This window comes from Vombatus ursinus, unplaced genomic scaffold, assembly GCF_900497805.2.
Source record: "Vombatus ursinus unplaced genomic scaffold, bare-nosed wombat genome assembly UNPS02000577.1, whole genome shotgun sequence".
NCBI classification, from domain to species: Eukaryota; Metazoa; Chordata; class Mammalia; order Diprotodontia; family Vombatidae; genus Vombatus; species Vombatus ursinus.
The window spans coordinates 28348485-28374141 of record NW_020940355.1 but is presented as its reverse complement, the minus strand read 5'-3'; the positions used below and the strand labels follow the sequence as shown (position 1 = coordinate 28374141).

At 36.9% G+C, this 25657-nt stretch overlaps 1 protein-coding gene across 4 annotated transcripts in view; it reads right to left on the bottom strand.

The window, feature by feature from the left end:
• The window catches only part of WWP1 (WW domain containing E3 ubiquitin protein ligase 1), a 112045-nt gene that overhangs the window by 69282 nt on the left and 17106 nt on the right, over positions 1 to 25657 (bottom strand). For all 4 annotated transcript variants that reach the window (XM_027842434.1, XM_027842552.1, XM_027842617.1 and 1 more), the window contains 3 exons: positions 21949 to 22039; positions 13213 to 13351; positions 3781 to 3905 (listed from right to left, as the gene is read on the bottom strand). In XM_027842434.1, coding sequence (XP_027698235.1) covers positions 3781 to 3905; positions 13213 to 13351; positions 21949 to 22018 — 334 coding nt within the window. In that variant the 5' untranslated portion in view covers positions 22019 to 22039. The remainder of the gene's footprint in view (positions 1 to 3780; positions 3906 to 13212; positions 13352 to 21948; positions 22040 to 25657) is intronic.

Sequence of the window (25657 nt, the reverse complement as noted above, 5' to 3'; positions counted from 1 at the left end):
TAGCTTCAATTACAGATCTTGTTCCCCTGTCCCAGTGAGAGAGTGAACAGACACTGTTTTCAACTATTATCACTGTTTTAACTTTTTCTTTTTTCTTAAGGAATCTTTATTTTCTTTCATTAGTCTTAGAAAATAAAACATTTTCTAAAAGTAGAACCCTATAGGAAGGAGGTAGAGAAATATTAAAAATTCAGAATTGCAGTGACTCTCTACTATGAACAGTCCTTGAAAACTCTGCAGTTCTAGTTTCCCAAAGGAGCTAAGATCATATTCTTAAATTATGGGAATAGCTATAGTACGATATCAAAGAAAGGGCTTCCACTACATTATACCACATATAATAATAGCACATGGAAGGAAGCATGGTATCATGAAAACAATAATAGTAGCTTACATTTTTATTTTAAAGTTTGCCAAGGGCTTTCTATACATATATATATATATATACACATATATAAATTCATTTGACCGTTACAACAGCCCTATAAGTGAATCACTTCAGTGTTAGAGGTAGAATTTGAACCCAGGTCTTTTCTAACTCCAAATTTAGTTTCCATTCTCTGTCTCTAGAGCTAAACTGGAAGTCAAGAGACTTGGCTTCTGGTCTTAGTTGACAAGCTGCATGACTCTGAGTAAGTTTGAGCTTCTCAGGACCTTACTTTTTCAGTTACAAATCAAGAAAGGTTTAAACTTTCTCTCAAAGTCATCTTCCCAGTTTGAAAATCCTCTGAATCAATATAATAATGAAACATAAAACAAAGGCATAGCCCAGAGAAATACATATAAGAGGTTCTTAACGTTTTTTTTTTTTTAGTTACAATAGTTAATTAGTATAAACTATTACTTAACACAACTACGAACTCTTCGTACTGATGGCATTCTCTCCTTCTACAGCAAAGACTCTCTTCACCTAGTCACCCATCATCTTGGGTTTGAACTAGTTCACAGCCACTCAGCACTTCTCCATTATGATTTCTAAAGAATAATGACATCTCACAATAACTAATATGATTTACAAATTTCTTTTACTTACATTACCACATCTGAGTCGTACAACAACTTAGTAAGAGGTAAGTATTATTATCTGCATTTTACACACAAGGAAACAGACTCAGGGAAATTAAACAGTTTGTTGGTGGCTTCTTCAACAAGACAGCATTTGAACCCAGGCTTTTTGCTTCTAGGTCCAGTTTTCTTTTTATTATATTGCCATACTGCCTCTCAAGGCATAATTTACTTTACTAAATTAATGAACAGTTAGAGATGGCCTCCTAGAAAAAACTATCCACATATTTCTCACATAGAACTGTATGCAGAAGAATGGTTAGGATGGTTAGGAAGGAGTTAGTCCTAAGGAAAAGCTAATAGGGAAGATATTTTGGGTCATGCAAATGTCTCCATCAAATAACACCAAACAGAATTTTTCTCCTTGTCGATAAGACTAGTCATTAAAAATAAATTTAAATTAAATTAACATGGGGAGCAGAGCCAAGATGGTGGAGTGACAGGAAGCTATATATCCAAGTTCCTCTCCACAAACTTCTAACATATCTAGCAAATTTACCAGCCTGAAACCTGATGGGGAAATGCAGAAAAAGTCACAGCGAATCCTTTATCCAGCCTACCTAAGTATAGGAAGACAGTTAGGAAAGACTTAGGGCACTGATTACAGGCATTGTGCCAGGAACATGGTGCATGGAGCACTCAAGATACAAGGCAGAAGCTATATACCAGGGAAAAAGTTGGTGTAAGACTCATATTGAGACATGCCCAGACCTACACAGGTACAATATGATAAGAAAAAGTACCAATTGGCAGTTCTGTTACCTATTACCTAGTCCTGGATCAGAGATGCAAAGTAGAGTAAGATGGGGACCTGTGCAAGGTTGTGGCATTCCAAAACAGGGAGGCCCTGTGTGGTGCACAGAGAAAGAAGGAAGTTCAAAAGCTAGCAGCAACAGCAGCTGTGATGTGGCTCAGAACTCAGGTGCAAAGCAGTGTCTCACTTCCATAGTCTAGCACAGCCTACAGAAGTACAACCAGGGTAGAATTCCAGGCTGAAGAAAAGCCTACAATTCTGCCTGATCTAAGCCAAAAGAGCTTTTCAGGATGATGAGGTCAAGTCCAGCCACAGTCCACTTTTACTCAGTCTCAAACCCAGGTAAGGATTTTGCAGAGCTCAGTCCAGGATGGGCAACAATCAGACCTTACCCTGGATCAGCCCACTTCCAGAGCGCTGAAAGCTTGCAGGTCCCAAGCCAGTCCCAGACATAACGGAATAGCACAACTTTCAACAACCCAAGAAAGCTGCAAAAGGACCAGCACAGACCTTCCCTCCAGAAGTGGTACAAAGCCAAGCCTTAAGTTCCAAGAAGAACTAGGTCGGGGGTGGGGGGAATCTCACCATAACAAGCCATCATGATAGCAAGGAAAATCAAGACACAAAAACAGAAGAGAATGACTCCAAAACATCTATAATCATTGCCGCAGAGAAAAACACAGTCTGGACACAAACTCAACTAGAATTTCTGGAAAAGTTGAAGCTAAGTGTTTAAGAATTTTAAAAAATGTTTTAAATAAATGCAATGAGTGTTTGAGGAAAAAAATGGAACAGAAATGACAACTAAGGAAGGAGGAATTGGAAAGGGAATTAACAGCTTAACACAAGAGGTACAAAATATCACCCAAGCAACAAACTCCCTGAAAATTAAATGGACCAAACAGAAACCAATGACTTTATGAGGAAAAAATAAATATTAAAGCAAAGTCAAAAGGCTGAAAAAAAAAAAAGAAAATGGAAATTTCACAGCAAAAAATAAAACAGCTGCCCTAGAAAACAGTGGGAAGAAAAAATTATGAATCATTGGACTATCTGAATGCCAGGACCAAAAATAACCAAAACAAAACAAAAAACCTAAACACTTACTTCAAAAACTCTTAAAAGAAAACTGTCAAGATATCTTTGAACTAGAAGGCAAAGTAAAAGTAGAAAGAATCCATCAGTCACCTCTGAAAAAAATCCCAAAATAAAAATGCCTAAGAACAACACAGCAGAAATCCAGAAATTCCAAGTCAAAGAAAAAATACTGCAAGTAGCCAGAAGGTAAGAATTCAAGTACCAAGGAATCACAATCAGGATCACCCATGATTTAGCAGCCACTACTATAAAGTGGAGAATTTGGAATACGATATTCCAGAAGGCAAGGGCTCAAAGTCAAGAACAACACTCATCAAAACTGAGTAGGTAAGGGAAAAGGAATATGCATTTATTAAGTGCCTACTATGCCCCAGAAATTGTGCTAAGCACTTTACAAATGTTATTTCACTTGGTTTCCACAACAACCCTGTAAGGTAGGTGCTATTATGATCCCTATTTTACAGTTGAGGAATTTGAGGCAAAAGGAGGTTAAGTGACTTGCCAAGAGGACACAAAGCTAGTAAGTGTCTAAGAAGAGATGTGAACTCAGGTTTTCCTGACTCCTGGCCCAGGACTATATCCACCTGGCATTACCTAGCCACCTCCCTTCCCCCACTTCCCTCCTTGCTCACAACTGCATCTAAAAACAATAAATGAGGGACGCTGATAGAGAATTTATTCAGCAAATTCATGAGACGGATAAAGGTAATTGATTTTTAAATTTACATTTTAAAAACTGAAATTACCTCATAATAATAAAACTTTATAGCAAACATACCAAGTGACTTCTTGCTCGCTCATGTAATTTTTAAAAATGTATATAATAACATAAAGTAAAATAGAAATTAGAACAAAAGACTTACATTTTCTATTGTGTATTTCAAGGGCTTGTCTCAAGTCTACTGTTGCTCTTCCTAATAATGCATCTGCTTTTAAAGTGTGATGACTCCACACTCTAAATTCCAATGTGGTCTGAGGTGTCACATTCCTATAGTCAAAAATCAGAACAAAAAAGATACAAGACATGAGGAATGACAATAGCTTACATAAATATAGTGCTTTATGTTTATAAAGCATTTTCCTCACAACCACACTGTAACACTGCAAAAATAACTATTCCCCATTTTACAAATGATGAAACTAAAGTTCAGCTAACAGCATGGAGCTGTATGCAGCAAAGAAAAGATTCGAAGCTAGGACCCTCCTGAATTCAAGTCCAGTGCTCTTTCCATGCTATTAATACCTTTATAATAATTTCTTAGTATGGCTGTTGTTGTTATTCAGTCACATTCAGTTGCGTCTGTCTCTTCATGACCCAATTTGGTGTTTTACTGGCAAAGATACTGGAGTGGTTTGCCATTTCTTTCTCCAGCTCATTTTACAAATGAGGAAACTGAGGCAAACAGGGTTAAGTGACTTGCCCAGGGTCACACAGCTAGTAAGTATCTGAGGCTGGATTTGAACTCTGAAAGAGTAGTCTTTTTGACTCCGGGCCTGGAACTCTATTCACTTTGCCACTTAGCTGCCCTTCCTACTAGTAAAACCTCACAAATTCTATGTCAGAGAAACCTAGTTTTAATCCACAAATCACTTGAAATATAGAATATAGAATATTTTTAAAATGCTCCTTATTACTTAACTACAAACAGGAACTTGAAATAGACAAACATGACAAATAAGGATAGAGCTAATGAATAGATAAAATTGATTTGTAATTATCATGTTAAAGTATAGACTAAAAAGTTTATTTTCCTTATATAGCAACTGTATTTTAATATAAATAAGGGCTTATAAAGTACTTGACATTGGTTGCTAGTACCTGGTTGACATGTCAAAACAAGTTTTTAAATCTGTATTAAATAAGTTCCATAAGATTTAACTATATAGCACTTTATCTAAGATCTATGAGCTTATCTGAGAAATAGAGAAAAAAATGTCAAAAAATAGGGCAATCTCAGGTTAACATTTCCTTAAAGTCTTATTTATACTATTAAATTTCTTAGTAAGTCCGTTTTTTGGTATAGAAGATAGAGTAGTGAATTAAGAATGGAGACCTGGATTTGTGACATGGTCCTGACATGAAGCCCATGTGACCTTAGAAGTCTCTTTGTTTATTTGGGTCTCAATTTGGTTATCTGTAAAATGAGGTTGTGTGTGTGTGTGTGTGTGTGTGTGTGTGTGTGTGTGCGCGCGCGTGTGCATACACACATATACATGTATATGATTTCTAATGTTCTTTCCAACTCTGCAACTTATATAATGCAAAAATAAAAATTTGACTTCACTTCTCTGGTTGTAACTTTTCCTTTATATTAACATTTAATTTTTATTTTATTTTTCTTAATTACATGTAATTAAAGCTTTTTAACATCATAAGACCTTCTGAAATAGATCACTATATTGCTGAGAATAGCTAAGTCATTCACAGTTGATCACTGTACAATACTAATATGTATAATGTTCTCCTGGTTCTGCTCATTTCACTTTGCACCACTTCATGTAAGTCTTCCTAGGTTTTTCTTGCTCATCATTTTTTGGGTATATTTAATATTTTATTTTCCCTCAATTACATGTAAAACAAATTTTAACATTTTTTTTTGAGTTCCAAGTCATCTCCTTCCCTCCTTCCTTTCCCCCTCACTGAGAAGGCAAACAATCTGGTTGTACATGTTCAGTCATACAAAACATATTTCCACATTAATCATGTTGTGGAAAAAAAAATACAACCTACCCCCCTCCAAAAACAAACAAACAAACAAACAAAAAAAAAACCAAGAAAAATAAAAATTTTAAAAAGTATGCCTCAATCTGTATTCAGATCCCATCAAGTTCTTTCTCTGGAGGCAGATAGCATTTTTCACCATATTTTTCACCAATTCTAGTGAGAGTAAGGTTCAAATGTTCCTCCCCACCTCCTCCATCTTTCTCTCCACTGTACTACAAAAGCTCTTTTGCGCTTCTTTTAAGTGAGATAATTCAACTCATTCTACCTCTCCCTTTCCCCTTCTCCCAGTCTCTTTCTCACCTCTTAATTTTTTCTTTTAAAGATTTCCCATCATATTCAACTCACACCTGTGCCCTATCTATATATATATGTTCCTTCTTTTTCATTACCTTAGTAATGAGAAAATTCTTAGGAGTTAAAAGTATTATCTTCCCACGTGGAAATATAAAGAGTTTGACCTTACTGAATCTCTTATGGTTTCTCTTTCCTGTTTACCTTTTATGCTTCTCTTGAGTCTCGTATTTGAAAGCCAAATTTTCTATTCAGCTCTGGTCTTTTCATCAGGAATGCTTGAAAATCCTCTATTTCATTGGATATCCATTTTTCCCTCCATGAAGCATTATACTCAGGTTTGCTGGGTAAGTGATTCTTGGTTGTAATCCTAGCTCCTTTGCCCTCTGGAATATCATATTCCAACCCATCCAATTCTTTAATGGAGAAACTTCTAAATCGTGGGTTATGCTATTATCTTTAGCTCCATGATATTTGATTTGTTTCCTTCTGGCTGCTTTGCAATATTTTCTCCATGATCTGAGAGCTCTGGAATTTGGCTATAATATTGGGAATTTTCATCTTGGGATTTCTTACAGGAGGTGACTTGTGAATTTTCAATTTCTATTTTATCCTCTGGTTCTAGGACGTCAGGGCAGTTTCCCTTGATAATTTCTTGAAAAATGACGTCTAGGTTCTTTTTTTGATTATGACTTTCAAGTAGTCCAATAATTCTTAAATTATCTTTCCTTGATCAATTTTTCCAAGTCAGTTGTTTTTCCAATGAGATATTTCACATTGTCTCCTAATTTTTCATTTTTTGATCTTGTTTTATTGCTTCTTGATGTCTCATGAAGTAATTCCCTTCCACTTGCCCAATTCTAATTTTTAAACAGTTTTTTCTTCTGTGAGCTTGTGTATCCCCTTTTCTATTTGGCCAATTCTACTTTTAACGGAGTCTTTCTCTTCAGTGAATTTTTGTATATCTTTTCCCATTTGGCCACTTCTCCTTTTTAAGGAGTTCTCTTCAGTGGATTTTTGTGCCTCCTTTACCATTTGGCCTATTCTGTTTTTTAAGAAGTTATTTTCTTCTCCTTTTTTTTGTGCCTAACTTTACCAAGCTGTTGACTTTTTTCATGATTTTCTTGCATCATTCATTTATTTTCCCAAATTTTCCTCTACTTCTCATTTGATTTTTAAAATCTTTTTTCAGCTCTTCCAGAAATTCTTTTTTGGGCCTGAGACCAATTTACATTTTTCTTTGAGGCTTTAGATATAGCTGTGAGTTTGTGTTTTCATCTTCCCTATCATCACAGTAACTTTGTATTGTCAGGTTCTTTTTTGTTCTTTGCTCATTTTTCCAGCCTTTTAACTTGATGTTGAAGTTGGACTCTGCTCCTAAGGTAGAGACAGCACTGTCTCAAGCTTCAGGTTTTTTGTCCAGGTGTTTTCATAACTAGTTCTGAGAATCTGTAAGTTTTCAGTTCTTCCAAGGTGGTATAATCTAAGGAGATGTGTGATTACTACTCTCATGGTCTGTGCTCTGGTCTGTGAGCAACCACAAGCACTCTTTTCCACCCTAGAACTGTAAGCAAGATCCCCGCTCCTCTGAGACCACAAGCTTTGGTATGCTAGTGCTCCTATTCATCCTGGGACTGTGACCTGGATCTACGTATGCGCAAATGCAACAAAGTCTTGTACCCAGTGCCAGCAAAGGGACCCCTTTAGTCTTCTGACCAGTTGTCAATCCCCCTTACTATCTGTGAGCTGAAAGCTCTGGAAGCCTCCACTGCCACTGCTGATTCATTTGCCCCCAAAACCTGCTACTGGTCTGATAGGGCAAGACCTGTGCTGGAGCAGCCCATACTGGACCACTCTTACCCAGTATGACAGATTTTTCCTGATCGTGTAAGTTACCTTGAGCTGGAAAATTGTTTCATTACATCCTTTTCTGAGTTCTACTGCTCTAGAATTCATTTTGAGGCATTACTTAAAGTTGTTTGCAGGGGAATTTGAGAGAGTTCAGGCAAACCCCTGCCTTTTCTCCACTATCTTGTCTCTGTCCTTGATTACAAATTTTCAATTAGCAGAGTCTGAATTAATGAAGTTTTACAGTATCTACTAGAGAAGACACCAATATTCATATGGACCTTTGACCATATCAGTGTTGTTCCTCTGATGCTTCACATTAAAACACAGCCATCCACGCTTGCCTGACTATCCTATAAGACTCTTGTCCATGTCATCCTTTCTATAAATCTAGGAAAGGGCATTACACTCAAGGTGCTAGGTGGTCTTCCTCTTGTTCTTTTAATAGTAGCAGGGATTCTAGTGACTCATGCCACATTACATTCTATTCATTCAGAATCAATGAAATTAATGTGCCTTATATTTCCAAAATACTACAGAGTATAGATGACTCACAGAATCTCAGAGGAATCTCAGAGTCCATCTAAACCAGATCTGAACTGATACATACTACAATATCCCTAATATATCAGTCTTTTTGTTTTTCCTTGAAGATCTTCACTGAGGAAAAATGTACTAGCTCTCAAGGCAACCCATTTCACTTTTAAATATCTATATTTGTAAGTAAGCTTTCCCTTAGATCAAGCCGCAATATGTTTTTTTGAAACGCCCCCCCACTGCTCCTCATTCTGCTCACTATGTCAAAGCAGAACAAGTATGGTCCCTCTTTCATGTGAAAGGATCTCTCAGGTTCCCCACTAAGTCTTTTTGCCATCACCAGTTAATTCAATAGATTGTACTATGACAAAGTTTTCAGTCTCCTTATAATTACACTTTCCTTTCTTTATATACCTTGGAACTTGGTAATAAACTTCCTAAAATGTGTCACCTCAAACTGAATGATACACTAGATGTGGTCTGATCAGGGCTGCTTACTGTGTACTGCCTCTCCCACTGTAGACAACATAGCTCTATTAATGCAGCTCCATTAAAATCCCAATAACATTAGCACACAAATGATTTAGTCATGCCTAAGATGACAGGACTTTCCATGAACAATAGCCTATAGTTTTGAGGAATAACCTAGCTTAATCAAGAGATGTTCATCACGAATGACTAGTCACCATGTAATTAATTTTTTTGGTCGTAACAACTCACAAAGATTATTTTCAGAGGTGTAAAGAAGCTATCATCTCATTCAATGGAGCAAGTACCTACACAGATGAAATGACAAATCCTAGAAGTAGCTGAAACATAATACAGATAATCAGGTAAGTCTATGGGCCTCTCAGCCACATGACCCAATTCCCAGTCTAGGGCTTTATCTACTATTCTCAATCCCCTCCCCTTACACATATGTATATGTGAGTAACATATACACATAAACCAGTACACTCACATATGTATATATCCAGATCTATGTATAAATACATATATAAAGCTATATATCTACATAAAGAGATCTGGAGATACAGGTATGTATATGTACATAGAATATAAATAGCAATTACACAGTACTTTAAGGTTTGCAAAGATCTTTACAACTATCTCATTTTATCCTCACAACAATCCTGGAGATATGTTGTTATTACTCCACTTTGCAGATGAGGCAACTGAGATAGAGATTAAGTGACTTACCTAAAGTAACACAGCTAGTAAGAATCTGAGGTCAAATTTGAACTCATGTCTTCCTGACTCCAGGTGCAGCACTCTAACCATGATGTTACTCAGCTAACTATAAATATTTATCATAGATCTGGATATGTGCGTATTTGTGTCTGTGTACTGGGAAATGGGGGAAAGAAAAAAGGGAGAAAGAGAGAGAATAGTGGATAAAGTCTCAGACCAGAAGTCATGGCTCATTCGTCTTAGAGGTCCAAAGATCAACCTGCTGATAAATACTACAATTCAGTCACTTCAAGGACTAAACGATTTCATCTTAAGCAGACTTTCTGGTCCTTGGATTTAGCCTCTCTAAATTTCTGTAGATAGTCCTTGTTTGTCAAAAATTAATCACCTGATCTATGGCAGTGAATATGTGATTAGAGAGAAGGGGTCAAATGTCAGATATCTTGTGGCTATAGAAACAGTAAGATGCGGCAACAGACAGGATATCAGTGAGGTGTAAAAATGATGGTGGCCTTAGAACAGGGGAGAATTTTGGGCAATGAGAATAAGTTATTCTGAGTTTGAGATATTTTTAGGACAACCAGTTTGAAGTGTTCAATAGGCAGTTGGAGATGTGGATACAAAACTCTGGAAAGAGATGTAGCCTGTTTTATACACACTTACATGTATGTGTGTATGTGTATGCATATGTGTGTATGTGGGTGTATATATGTATGTATGTATGTATGTGTGTATGTATGTATGTATGTATATGTATATATTATATGGTTAAATACACCCTGTGGATGTGGATATGGACAGAGCAAAAATATATATATACAAGACATATACTATACTATGTATATCCAGCTCATCTCTCTCCTGAGTTCAACTGCCACACTGCCAATAGCATATTGGATATTTCAAATGAAGTCTCACAGACATCTCAAACTCAATATGTCCAAAATATAACTTACCTTCTTTCTCTCCTCTCCCAAGGTCACCATAATTTTTACAGTCCCCAAAGTTCATAACTTTGGCACTATCCCCAAGTCCTCACTCATTTTGCTTCCATACCCTACTGATATCCAGCCAGTTGCCAAATCTTACTTTTTCTACATCTACAAACTCTTCTCTCTAATCGTACAGTAATCACCAGAGGTCAGGGACTCATTATCTCTCCTCTGAACTACTGAAAAGGTCTTTTAAGTGGTCTCCTTGCCTTGAATCTCTCCCTACACTAATCTATGCTCCAACAATCTAGCTTTTCCTCAAGTGAAGACCTAACCATGTCACTCTGTTCAACAAACTCCAGTGGTTCCCTACTACCTTAGGATAAAATATTAACTTGTTTGGCTTTTAAAGTGTGTTTCACAACTTGGCCCCAACCTACCTTTCTGGTCTTGTTATACATTACCTCCCTTCCTGTACTCTATGACATAGCCAAAATGGACTTCTCTCTCTTCCTCACAAAGGGAACTGTATCTCCATGCTTTTTCACTGGTTATCAACCATGTCTAGAAAATACTCCTTCAACTCTGTTTCACAAAAAAAATTCTCTCCATTCAAGACAGAGCTCAATCACCACTTTTTTTTTAAATTATGGGCTGAATAAAATAAGCATTCCTACATGCAAAGTAGAAGAGGAAGGGAATATGTATATGAGAACATTTATTACATACAGTGTGATTTTCCTTTTAAGCACATATTCAGATAATGTCCAGGAGACTAGAAGGCATAGCATTAGGGCAGATGGAAAAGTCAGGAGGACTTAAGAACATAGTGAAAGGAACACAGTGAAAGAATAGATGCTAAGGCCTACTGATCTTCCATCTCACAGGAAGGCTTATAACTGGTGACACCCAGCTCATCCGAGCAGTATGAACAACTACACTGCTATTCCCAACTAGCTGCCCCATGGGGTAAAGATGGTCTAGAATGGCAGAGAGATGGATCAGTAAACAAGAGAGAAGCTCTACCCCATTTCTTCTCTGGTGAGGTCTCAGGGTCAAGGGTGCTTGAAAGAAGGATAAAGGAAAGGCAAGGGGGAAAGGTTTATATCTTTCAAAGTAAGTCAGATAGGGCATAGACATCTGGGGTTCCTTGGGGGATGGGCAAAGGAAAGGATGCTCCTACTGTCAGTTCTTCCTGACTGGATGGGGTCTCAAATGTCCAGGAATTTGATGATGTTTGCGTGTGTGTGTGTGTGTGTGTGTGTGTGTGTGTGTGTGTGTAATTTATTCATTTATGATGACAAAAATATTTGATAACTTGTTTATTCATGAGGTTTCTGTGTTGTTGCATAACTACTGAGTAGTAGGGCTGGGATTTACCCGAGGTACTCTGACTAAAAGTCCAGTACTTTCCCACTTACATGATAAGCAACCTAGTCGAGGCCACAGTGAGTAAGTACCTATAATTAATTGCCTTTAGCAATCAAAATGATTTAGTGATCAAAACAATTACTAAAAGGTCCTTCTTGGGTCTCAATTTGGTCACATGAAAATGAGAGGGTTGGACTGAATGGCCTCTAATATCTCTTCCAGCTCTGGCTCTGACTCTATGATGCTATAATTCTAAACCTTTGGTCTCTTTCATTTCTTAATCATGAGCCATACTTTCCAACATCTCCTATGCTGATTTTTACATCTGTCATGGAGTATCAAAGTATATAATTTATGATTTAATCGTAGGGTCTTTTAAAAAAAAATCCTTTATAAAATTTCTGTATCTCCTCAACAATATAAACTCCAACTATCTTCACGGTGATCTTTATGATTTTGCTTATAAACAGCACTGTAAGGCAACATAAGCAAATGTTTCCCTAAATTAAATTTCTGGTTTTCTTTGGAGATAACAATGAAATCAACTTCACTAATGGGTAACTCCTTTATTTGCCTATCTTCATAGAGAATATATGAGTAAGCACTGGTTTCTTTTACAATGAGAATGCAAAGACTGATATAACTCAATTTCCCTAGCAGTACATGGAACCACAACTTGGTGGACAATAATCTTTTATTTAAGATAGCTTTTAACATAGACTGTGCAGTTCTTAGCACTATCTGCCCCCCTTTCTGCTATAGTGCCACAATGTCCATAAAAGAAGACTCAGTCCACAGGACTGAACGCAACTTGTGTTTTTCTTTATTTCATGGTTACTATGCCAAAGAATTTATCACCTAATGGTCAGCCTACTGGCAATGATCCTCTCTGTGCTTAGGCAGACTAGTCCTTGTAAAGTAGCAAGTATGTAACAATGAATATATTCTACGCTTTTCCAGGCATGGTGTAGGGTAGCTAGATGGTTGGTGCAGTGGATACAGTACTGGGCCTAGAATCAGGAGGTCTCCGAGTTCAAATTCAGCCTCAGAAACTTACTAGCTAGTGTGACCCTGGGCAAAGTCATTTACTTTACCTCTGGTTGCCTAAGTTTCTTTATCTATAAAATGGGGATAATAATATCACCTACCTTCCAGGCTTGCTGTGCACATCAAATGAAATAATAATCGTAAAGCACTTAACACAGTGCCTGGTACACAGTAGCTACCATTTAAATGCTACCTATTATCATTGTTAGCTACAGTTCAAAACTGAGCTTATGTACTACTTGTATAGCTTTTGAGAACCCACAGTCACCTCCATGCCATAATGAGGTATCAGAGTATGATGTGATGGTGAAATAATGTTACATACATACAGGTTACTGAAACAAAATACTTACACGGTTAATTGTTCATCCCACTTTGGATTAGAAGAACTACTAGACTTTGCTGTTTTCTTAATTTCTCCATCTACAGATAATTCTGCATAGATAGCTGTTCCAAACCAGTTCTTTTTTCTTTTCAGTTTGGCACTAGAAACTGATAGAAACAGGAAAATTACTAAAGCATATCTTACAAAAAATATGTATATACTGTATGTTTTAAAGCAACCAATGTCCTATGTGTCTCAGAATCTGATAGAAACACAAGTATGCTGGTTAATCCTCTCCTTAAGAACCTTCAGCAAGTATTATCATGCTGTAAGAAATGATGGGGGCAGCTAGGTGGCGCAGTGGATTACAGCACTGGCCCTGAAGTCAGGAGGACCTGAGTTCAAATCCGCCCTCAGACCAAAACACTTGACATTTACTAGCTGTGTGACCCTGGGGCAAGTCACTTAACTCCAACTGCCTAAAAATTAAAGAAAAAAAATTTTTTTAAAAAAAGAAAGAAATGATGAATATGAAGAATTAAGCAAAATGTGAGCTGATATAGAATGCAATAAGCAGACCCAAAGAAATATACATAACGATTTTAAGGTAAATGAAAGGATCAGTAAAAGCAAACCAAACTCAGAGCAATTGAAAAACCAATAAAAGTTCCAAACAACAGATTAAAAAACAAATAAACATACAAATTTGGCTTCAGACACCTGACACTTATTAGCTGTGTGACCCTGGGCAAGTCACTTAACCCTGATTGCCTTACCAAAACAAACAAACAAAAAAAAACAAAACAAAAACCAAATAAACAAAAAACCAAGCATCTTCCCTCTTCACAGCTGAGAGGTAGGGGACTACTAGGATAGAATGTTACATTTCCAGAGACAGTCACTATATCAGATGTTTTTGCTAAATTATTTATCTTTGTCACAAATTGTTCAGCCTTTCTCCTCAAAAATATTAAAAGCAATCCTTTCTGGGAAATTCTTAATTTCCCTGGAAACTAAGGGAGTACCCACATGTGGAGAAAGGCTGAACAAATTATGTTATGTGAATATGATGAATATGATCTAAGAAATGATGGAGGGGATTGCAGTTCCAGAGAAACCTGGCAAGGCTTATAGGAACTGGTAGAGAATGAAGTGATTATTTACAATAATATTGCAAAGACAAGTAAATTTGAAAGACTTAAGTACTCTGAATGAAACAAGCTAACTATCTCCTAAAAAAAAAAAAAAAAAAGGGTAACAGAATCAGGGTACAGGTTGAAAAACATTGTTTTGAGACTTGGCTAATTAGGGAATTTGTTTTGTTTTCCTTGACTATGCATATTTGTTACAAGGGTTTTGTTTTTCTTTCTTTTTCAACAGGGAGGTATAAAGTGAGAGAGGTATATTAATGAACTATATCGTGCTTTTAAATTTGAGGAGCACTTTTTATATTATCTTATTTGCTCACACCAACCCCATTAAGTGACTGCTTTTCATTTCCCCATTTCACAGATGAGAAAACTGAGGATGTGAGATTAAAAGACTTGCCAAGAGTCACACATCTGTAAAGTGTTTGAGACAGGGTTCAAATTCAGATCTTTCTTGGCTCTTAAGTCAAACACTCTATCCACTATACAACATAGCCAGCTAATAGATAAGTAAATGTAAGCTCCTTGGGGAAGGAACATTTTTTCCATTCTCTCTTCACATTCTAGGATATAGCTCAATGCTTTTCAGATTAGATTGACTGCTGTGACTTCTTTCAGGGAATATAAAAACCTGTCTCTTTTTCCACTCCCAACCTCCCCCCTACCCTGATTAAGCATCATAAACTTACTCTTAAGAAGACATTTACCTTTAGAGAAATAATTTTTTTTTTCCCTTTTCTCCCTTCTTTTTATTCTTTGTAATGGGAGAAGTTTTCTGGGAGGGGAAGGGAGAGGGAATTTTTAGGAAATATAAGTGCTGCAAAAACAGAAGATATCAATAACATTTTATTTTTAACAAAAAAAAGTTAGGTACATTTCATAGCTATGGGTTAGGGAAAGAATTATTAACGAAATAAGAGATTAAGGTGATCACAAAAAATAAAAGATAATTCTAATTGTACCAAATTTTAAAAATTTGATACAAAATCAATACAGGTAGGATAAGAAAGGAAGTCATCAAATGGGAAAAAAAATCTTTTCCTTAAATATCTCTAAAAAGCATCTCATATCCAAAACATATAGAAGTAACACAAATATTTAAGACCAAAAGCTATCCTCCAATGGAGAAGAGGTCAAAAGCTATGGATAAATATTTCTCAAAAGAAGAATCACAAACTATTAACAACCATGACAGACTGCTCCAAATCATTAATAAGAAAAATGACCATCAAAAACAACTATAGGGTTTTACCTCATAATCCAGAAAATTTACAAACATGACAAAAGAGGGAAATTTATCAATGTCAGAAGGACTGAAGGAAGACAGGCACCCTAATACACTGTTTAAAAGATACATTCTTGACCACACTTTGTCAATAATTACTTAAGTAAATTAAATTATTTAAGTAAATTACTTAAGTAAATTTTAATTTACTATTACTGCACATAGGAAAGCATACAACTAGCTCACCAAGAAAAGTACTCTTCCAAAGTGTCCCATGTCCACAAATTATCAATACCAATTTACAAATACCAAATTACAAAATGCCAATGTTCAAGCAGATCCCTCAAGATCATTTCAGCTTAGCATCCCCACTTCTTACTCCAAGAAGTTCTTTGCTTCAGCCACTAGCCATGTCCACTATATTTAGCTCACTTCCCACTACCCGCCTCCAGGGAATCCTGCCTGGCTCACTTTTCTGGTTTCTTTACTTAAAATTAGCTATCATATCCTCCCTATGTCTTTTCTTCTCCAAGTTAACATCCTTATCTTCTTCAACTAGCTGAATTAAGAAATCTTACCATCCTGCTTCCTTTCTCCAGATACTATCAAGTTTATCAATGTTCTTTTATAAACAAGCACAGTATTTGAGGTATGATATTACCACCTTCCTAAATGATGACTCTCCTAACAGCCTTAAATCACACTAGCTTTCTTAGCCGTCATATCACACTCTTGACTCCTATTGAGCATGAGCTTCAAAGTTCATTAAAATTACAAGCTTCTTTTCAGGTGAACTGAATTGCAAACAATATTCTCTTCAAGGAACAGTTAGGTGGACAGAGTACCCTCTCTGGAATCTGGAAGACTCATCTTCCTGAGTTCAAATCTGAACTCAGAAACTTACTGGCTGAGTGACCTGTTTGCCTCAGTTTCCTCATCTGTAAAATGAGCTGGAGAAGGAAATGGCAAACCACTCCGGTATCTTTGCCAAGAAAACCTCAAATGGGATCACAAAGAATTAGACACAACTGAAACAAACGAACAACAAAAATTATCTTCAAACCTTGGCCTCTACTCTTGCTTTTGAGGTTTTTCTATGTTGTTGTCTGCTACAAAGATACTAACACAATGATGAAAAATTAAAGTAACTGATGCTACATCTACAGGGCAATCATCATTTCTCAGAACCCTCTTGGCCATACTGTGCATCCTGGCTTCTAAACAGTGTAAGACCCAGCCAGGAACCACATACAAGAACACCAGAAAAAAACCTACTTGCCATACAAACTCCTGAGTGACTACCTGCCCACAGTGACAACAATGATATCTGTGAAGATAGAAAAAAAAAATCACAGAAACTACAACCAACACACTATAAAATTCTTAGTCTTACCTGACAACTACTTTCCTACTTGTAAAATGGCTGGGATAGTCAGATCAAGGTATACCAGCACTTCAGCACTTAAGGAAATGTAAGATTAGCTTAAATACCTGATCCTGACCTACTCTATCTTGGGCAGAGTTTCTGATGCTCATTTCCACTTAAAGAAATCTGAAATTGGTCTGAGGTCTGAAGGTAAAAGTCACTGAACTCTTCACTTAATCATCATATAACATTAAGTTCCACATGTATTACATGATTCAAATATGTCATTAATAAAAAACAAAAAGGGTTTATAAAGGAGATACCTTTCAAACTATGGCTGGAGCAGGAAAGGGAAGAGGAAAACGACACCACACTTAACTAAACAAAAGATTAAAAAAAAAAGATGGAAATTTTCAATTACATAAAATTGAAAAGCTTCAGAACAAGCTAAATTAATGGTGTGAGAATTAGAAGGGAAACAGTTAATTGGTGAAAATCTTTGTAATAGAATACTCTGATGAAGGCATAATATTCATAATATATAGGAAATTCATATATGTATATAAGAACAAAAGTCATTCATTCCCTGAAAGATAAGTATCAAAGGATATGAACAGGCAATTTTTAAAAAAGAAGAAATGTAAGCTATCAACTGTATAAAAGAATGCTCCAGGGGTAGCTAAGGTGGTGCAGTGGATAGAGCACCAGCCCTGAAGTCTGGAAGACCTGAGTTCAAACTCAGCCTCAGACACATAATACTCATTAGCTGTGTGACTCTGGGCAAGTCACTTAACCCGAATTGCCTCACCAAAAAAAAAAAAGAAGAAGAAGAAGAAGAAGGAGAATGCTCCAAATTACTACTAAGCAATCAAAAAGTGTTTATTAATCACTTATTACAGGCCAGGCAATGGAATAACAAAACTCTTTACCTCAAGAAACTTACATTCTAATGGGGAAAATAATATGTAAATAACTAGAGACACACAAGCTATATACAGAGTAGATGGGAAAGAATCTCAAAGGGGAAGGTACTAGGGTACTAGTAGCTGATGGACTGAGAAAGGCTTCCTGAAGAAGGCAGGATTTAATAAGCCCATTCTTGAAGGAAGCTAGGAAAACTAAGAGGAAAAGGAAGAGCATTCCAGGGATAGATGGGACAAAGACTTCTAGTGCTACTTGTAAGGAATACCAAGTACACCAGTATAAATGGATTACAGAGCATGTGAAGAAGAATCAAGTATAAAAAGACTGAAAAGGCAGGAAGTGGAGAAGTTGTGAAGAGCTTTTAAAACCCCAACAAGCACTTTATAATGGCTGCTGGGGGGGATACCTCTTCTACAGGGAGTTTTGTGAGTGTGTCTGGGAAGGGGGTAGGGAGAGGGGTGGGAGTTGACATGGTTAGACTTACACATTTAAAAAAAAAAAACCACTTTCTTAGCTGACTGGATGTTGAGTGAGATTAATATATATTTTAAAAAACTATACTTAACAGAAGGTCATGGTTTCATACACAATCCTCTTTAACTCTTTCTATCCATGCAGAACAGCAACACATCTGTAACTTACAGTTTAAAAATTTCCAGGGCAGTTAGGTGTCATAGTGGATAGAGCTCCAGCCTTGGAGTCAGGAAGATCTGAGTTCAAATCCAGCCTCATACACTTGACACTTACTAGCTGTGTGATCCTGGGTAAGTCACTTAACCCCAACTGCCTCACCCCCCCCCCAAGGTTAAGTGACATGACATACTCATGGTCACAAAACTAAAATGTCAAAGGCAGAACTTCAGTCCAAGTCTTCTTGACACCAAGACCAGTCATTTATCCACTATGCCATGCTGTCACTTTGACCTTAGGCTACATTAATACACGCATAGTGCCCAGAACAAGAGATTTGATAGCCTTTACTCTACCCTTGTCAAACTCTATCCAGAGGACTGTGTCTCTTCAAGTGTGGTTTTTGGCCCATGGCAGGTCCCTGTGACCTTTTCAGGGAAGCTGGAGGGTCAAAACTTCTTTCCAAAAAATGCTTAGACATTATTTGCCTATTAAAAATACTTCTCCCTTTTCCAACTACAAATCTGTCCATGTGAAGGCAGATTTTCTTCACATACTTCAACCAAAACAACATATCACACAGACTGAATACAGAAACAGATCTGAAAATCCAGCTGTCTTCAATTAAGCTAGACATTAAAAAGATTTGCAAAAATATGTAAAATAATGCCACTCTTGTCACTAAGCGGTTTTTTTTTTTTGTTCTGGAAGAGTTGTTTTTCATTTTAAAATATGCTATTTATGTTACAATGTAACATGGGTAAGTTATTATTTTTAAATGAACATATATATAAAAGTTATCAGCTTTAATTTCTAATATGTAGGATATTAATAAAAATGACTCACATAATCGAATCTCTTCGGATTCCTCAACTGTTTTTGAGAGTGTAAAGGGGTCTTGAGGTTAAAAAGCTGGAGAACAATAGGTATACTTATTATGTACCAAGCACTGTGCTAAGTGCTGAGGATAAAAAGAATAGCAAAAATAGCCCCTGCCCTCAAGGAACTAACAATTTAATGGGTGGAGACAACATGAAAACAACTATATACAAACAAGATATACACAATGAGTATTACACATAAATTGGGGATAATATCAGAGGGAAGGCACTGGCATTTGACGGGGAGTTGGGAAAGGCTTCTGGCAGAAGTGGGATTTTAGCTGAGACGAAAGGAAGAGAAGAGGTGGAAACAAGGAATCAAGGGGTGGAAACGAGGAGGAAATGAATTCAAGGCATAGGGGACAGCCAGGAAAAATTGGAGAGAGAGAATACTTTGTGTTAGGAATAATAAGGAGCCAGATCACACATAGTTTGTGAGACTGGGCAATGGGAAGAAGAGTGTTGCCCTCCACAGTAATAGGGAAGTTACTAAGAGGAGAAGGTCTGGTTGGAGGGTCAAGGTGGGGGGAGGGAATGAATTCTATTTTGGAGATGTTGACTTAAAAGATATAAATGGGACATCCAGTTCTAGATGTCCAACCAGAAGTTGGAGAGGCAAACCTAGAGATCAGGAAAGAGATTAAGTTTGGATAAATATATCTGAAAATCATCCGCATAGCAATGATAATTTAACCTGCAGATAAGATCAAGCAAAGTAGTATGACAGGAAAAGAAATGAGGGCCCACAACACAAACTTAAGGGCACATCTGTGGTTGGTATGCATGATTTGGACAAAGATCCACTAAAGGAGATTGAGAAGGAGCAGTCAGATAGGTAGGATAACCAGGAGAGTAGCGTCATGAAAACCTGCCCACTGAGAAGAATATAAAGAAGAGGGTGCCTGACAGTGCCAAAGGGTAAAAAAGTCAAGAAGGGCAAGGACTGAGAAAAGGTCATTAGATTTGGCAATTAAGAAATCATTAGTAACTTTGGAGAGAGCAATTTCAGTTGAATGATGAGGTTGGAAGCCAGTCTAAAAAAAGGTAATAAGAGAATGAGAAGAAAGGAAATGGAGGCACTGGCAGCCTCTGACAGCCTCCTCGAGTTTAATCAGGGAAAGAAGGGGAGATAAAGCTAGTGGGGATGGAAGGATCAAATACAGGTTTTTTGAGAAGTGAGGAGACATGGGTGTATTTGTAGATAGTAGGTAAGCAACCAGAAGATAGGGAAAGATCGAAAATTAGTGAGAAAGTGGGGATGGTGGAGGGGACAATATGCTGGAGAAAAAAGTGTTCCACACATCCCAGTTTAAAGATTATTCTTAGTGAAAAATCTGGAAGTCAAATAGGAGGCTGAATTTGTCCAAAAGGACAAAGGTGGTAATTTGGGTGGGGAAGAGATGAGCCAAAGTCACTGATTTTTTAAAAAATCATTGAATCACAGTCATCTATAATGTTTTCATTTAATAGACAAGGAAAATGAGATTGAGAGATAATAAATAATAAAGCAGAAGTTCTTGATTCCTTTGTCAGTCTGCACAGTATGGACTCCTCAGACTTTTTCGAACACAAGAAATAAAATATTTAGTTTTACAAAGAAAACCAATTACAATGCAATAGTTATTTAAAAACAAAAACAAAAACGTTCCAGGAGCTCAGGTTAAGAATACCTGGTAAAGTGACATGCCTATGGTCACAAAATTATTAAGTGGCAGATCAAAGAAATCTGATTCTAGGTGCTGCAGAAGCCTCTCAAGGACCAATATTTTGTAGAAGAAATTCAGAATGCTCAGTGGGCTCAGCCCAGCCATCACTAGAGAATGGCCAAGTCTTGAAGCCCTGTGGGTGCCGTGTTTTTAGCCCCTCAATGTATAACTCTTTAAATTATCAAAGGAGGGATCTGAACATATGCCAAAGAATAGTGGAGAGCTCTTTAAAATGGATCATTAAGCATGAATAAAAATCCTGCAGGTACTTGGGTAGCATCTCCACTTTCATCAGGAAGAAGTAGAACTTGATGCCCCAGAAGGCTCTAAAGTAGGCCAGAGTTGGAACATGCCCTTGCCCTTAAAATGGTTACACAAAAGCACTGAGCTGATCCTACAAAGATGTTTAAGTTCTATCACACATTCAATGGCTCTCATTTTGAAGTATACCTTGCATAGTACTAAATATAGATGTGTTCTTAATAAATAGCTTATGATGGTACCCAGATATATGTACACAAGCACTGATTATTGAGATTATAGTAACATATCCAACAAGTACACACTAGTACATTGAAACAGGTATTATAAACAGAGCACTGGACTTAGACCTGGGAAAATCTGTATTCAATTCCTACTTGACAAACTTACTCTCTATGTGACCCTTGGCAAGTCATTAAAACTCTAGTTCTCAATTTTTAAATCTTTTAGACTGAGATACTATACTAACCTCAAAGTGTTGTGAAGAACAAATGAACTGCGGTATGTAAAAATCTTAAAAGTGCATATAAATTCCAGACATTATATTATTATTCAAATAGAATCAAATTTGAATCAATAGTTACAAAAGTCTAAACAAATAGTTATAAATATAGTCAACTTACCAGTCACCTGAAGCTGTGATCTTCCATTGTGGTTATTACTAGTATCAGACCGTGGTGAAGCTGTGGCCATTTCCTAGTGTTCAGTTTTAGCCTATTTTTTTTTTAAAAGAGAGAGAACGTATTCATTTGTCATAAAATATGTATTTGAGTGACACTTAACTTGAGATATGTTATTTGAATCCTTTGAAGAAAGACTGAGCTAAGAATCCTAAGAGGATAATCTCTCTTATATATGTTTACGTGGCAATTTATATACATTCTTGATAAAATAAAAATTCAAAACAGACCATAAATTTAGAGCTGAGAGGGGCATCTGAGTTCATCTAGTCCAATTTTCTTATTTTACAGATGAGGAACTATGTTTCAAAGAGGTTAAAGTAGCCTATAGAGGTGACATAGGTAATAAGTAGCAGAGCCAATATTTTAAGTGAGTTCCTTTAGCTTCTGATTGAAAATTTAGCACTTTCCACTGTACCACACTATCTCCATGTCTGTATTCAATATATAACCTTAAAAAAAATCCTAAGGTCATTAAGAAAACAATTCCAGATGTTTGACCATGAACATAAGTGGAGCTGGTGATGCATGTAAAATCAGCTACATCTTCTAATAAAGTATTTTGCAATTTTCTACAGGAAAAGTACTTTATTAAAAAACCATGGAATTATGACATCACCACTTATTTTTCTTTTCTGCCAAATAAGGAATTTGATAAAAGAAAACTGGACTAGTATAAAAAAAGATACATTTTTTTTTTGAAAACTAAAATTAGAAGAATTTGGGGGGAAGCAAATTTATGAGAAAAGTAAACATGAACAATACCTTTCAAAAGCACCATTTATAAAGCTAAAAATTATGAGCCTATGCATATCAACGAATGAATCACACCATTTAAGTTCCGAGGCACTGGAATACTAATTTTTTTTTTTAAGTGAGGCAATCAGGGTTTAAGTGACTTGCCCAAGGTCACACAGCTAATATGTGTTAAGTGTTTGGTCTGAGGCTGGATTTGAACTCAGGTCCTCCTGACTTCAGGACCAGTGCTCTACCCACTGCACCACCTAGCAGGCTCTGGGAATACTAATATTAAAATGAGCAAGTCCCTGCCCTCAAGAAAGTTCATATTCTGAGAAGATATATATTCACAGATAAGTAAAAACACAGTAAATGCATACCTTAAAACACTCAGAAGCTTTGACTGGCTGTATATGCATATAAAAAAGGTCAGAAAATGGGCTGGGTAACAATGACCATGCCCCTGAACTAACTCCACTACTTTTCCCCTCAAGCCAAAGGATAGAGAACACTGAGGTTTCAAAAATGGGAATACCCCAAATACCAGAGTTGTTTAGTAATTAATGGAAAAATAACCACTAACTGACCTGTAGTCTATTTCTCAGATATCAAAACTGGTAGGTATGAGCACTTGGAGAACATTTAAATGATCAAATTCTTAGAGCATACACAAACATTCTATAAATGGTTCTGGTCTATTAACCACTGGCTTCATAGCCAGAACTAGGGTACATTCAAGAGGCATTAGTTAACAAGAATCTGTCTTTTATTTTTTGTCTTTTTGTCTCTCCTCCACACCTGGCAGTGTTCTAGAGAGAGATAATGCCATAAGGGGAGAAGTCTTGGAATGTTCCTATCCAAGACCAATATGGGACCTTGGAGTACATACAGGTCTCCACTCTTTGCCTCCCTGTGTTTATTTTTCACCTGTTTCTAGGGGAAAGAAATTGGAATTTACAATCTTATTTTTCTTGTGGGGGGCGGGGTGAGGCAATTGGGGTTAAGTGACTTGCCCAGGGTCACACGGCTAGTAAATATCAAGTGTCTGGTCTGAGTCTGGATTTGAACTCAGGCCCTCCTGACTCCAGGCCTGGTGCTCTATTCTCTGTGCTACCGAGCTGCCCCTGGGTTTTTCAAGGTTAGAAAAGCAGTGCTCTATCCACTGGCACATTATATTGAGCACTGATATTATTTCCTTATCTATAGTACCTTTAAGCACTTTGGAGTTAAACTGATAATTACTTTTCTATGTTTATTTTTATTGCTACCCTTTCAGAGAAAATAATTGCTATTCCTGCTTTTAAAAATACTACCTAATAATTCTGCTCCACTCCTCATGTTAACAAGTTTGTAAATGTTTCAAGTGTTTCATGTAAACAACATATTGTTAGATTTCATGTTCAAATCTCCTATCCTCTTCTATTTTGTGGGTGAATTCATCCTTTTCACATTCACAGAATAGACTGTTAATTGGGTTCTCCAACATGTCCTTTAATTTTTTTCTCTTTTTTGCTCTTAGACCTTCTCTGCAAAGAAGGAGGCAGAAAAAAGCGACTGATCAACACTAATAGTTGCTACAACTTTGCCTCTTCACCAATATTAAATACTAATCTCTAGTTCTCATGCCTTTGAAATTTAAAATGTCAGAAGCTGTACGTCTGAAAATTGCCTCCTATTAGTCTCTCTTAAACTCTTATCTTTTCGTAGTAAATTGTTTCATTGTTGAGTTAAATGTATGTCTACACAAAAACATGTGTATTCAACTCCATATTGTGTAATGTAAATCATTATAAGATACCTACTTTCCCTAAGCCTTCCTCTACTTTTGTATATTCTTTCTGCGCATCCCAATTATTGAAAATAGTAATTTCTCCCTCTTCTTCCTGATTTTTTCCCCCATTCATTACCTTCCCTAGTATTAACTCTTTTTTCACCTCCACTGGCTCCTGGCTTTTTGTTTAGATCTTGACTGGTGTTTACTTCTGATGCTCTTATTAATCTGCTGGGGGTTAGGGAGAAGGGTGTTATAGGCTCTTCTATAATCACAATATCACAATCTTTACAGCATATATTAAAAAGGGAGCAGGAAACAGACAAGTCAGTCATGTTGCTGTCTAAGGCCTCAGCCTGGCTTCCAAAGGGTACTGTGGGTGGGGCTAGGTTCCTGCAATGGTATCTTGAACAAAAGACTATGACATTGTTCAGTGGATCAGAAACCAACTTTGCAGTGAAGCAAAGTTGAACTAAGGTAATGAACTGTTCAAAGTTTGGTACCTGGGGACTTCTGAGCCTCACATGACCAAGATGGAGTACTAAACATTTTTTCAGATCCTCATGGCCTCTTAAATATCTCCAAAACAGAAATTATAAGATAAAGCAACTTCAGTTGTCTTCATGGAACAAACACCAGGAACCCAAAAGAAAGTTTAAAAATACAAACAAAAAACCCAATAAGGTGACACCTACCTAGACCCCACTGAGCATCCCCTCCCCTACCACCTACCATGATATCATTAACAAGGCTACACACAACAAAACCAAGGAACCAACCGATGGGCTTGCAATAAAACCAAATCCCACAGCCTGATTCCTCTTCTCCCCCTTTGTAGTACCATAAAGATCTGGGCTCTAGACTCAAAGAAGTTTGTTGGGGTTTGAGTGGTCATCACCACACAAAGGTTTTGTGCCATAAACATTTCTGCAACAGAGCAGAGGAACATAGGAGAGAGGACAGGACACGTATCTGGGCTTGATATAGAGCTCAATCCCATCCCCATTTCCCAGAGCCTCAGAGATCTAAACTCCAAATGACAGAAATCATCCTAAGCTGCCATAGCACCAAAGTGACAGCAATCTAAGGTGCTTGGCCAGAGAAATGGGAAGGAATGGAAAAGGCATTTTGTGGGAGCATGGC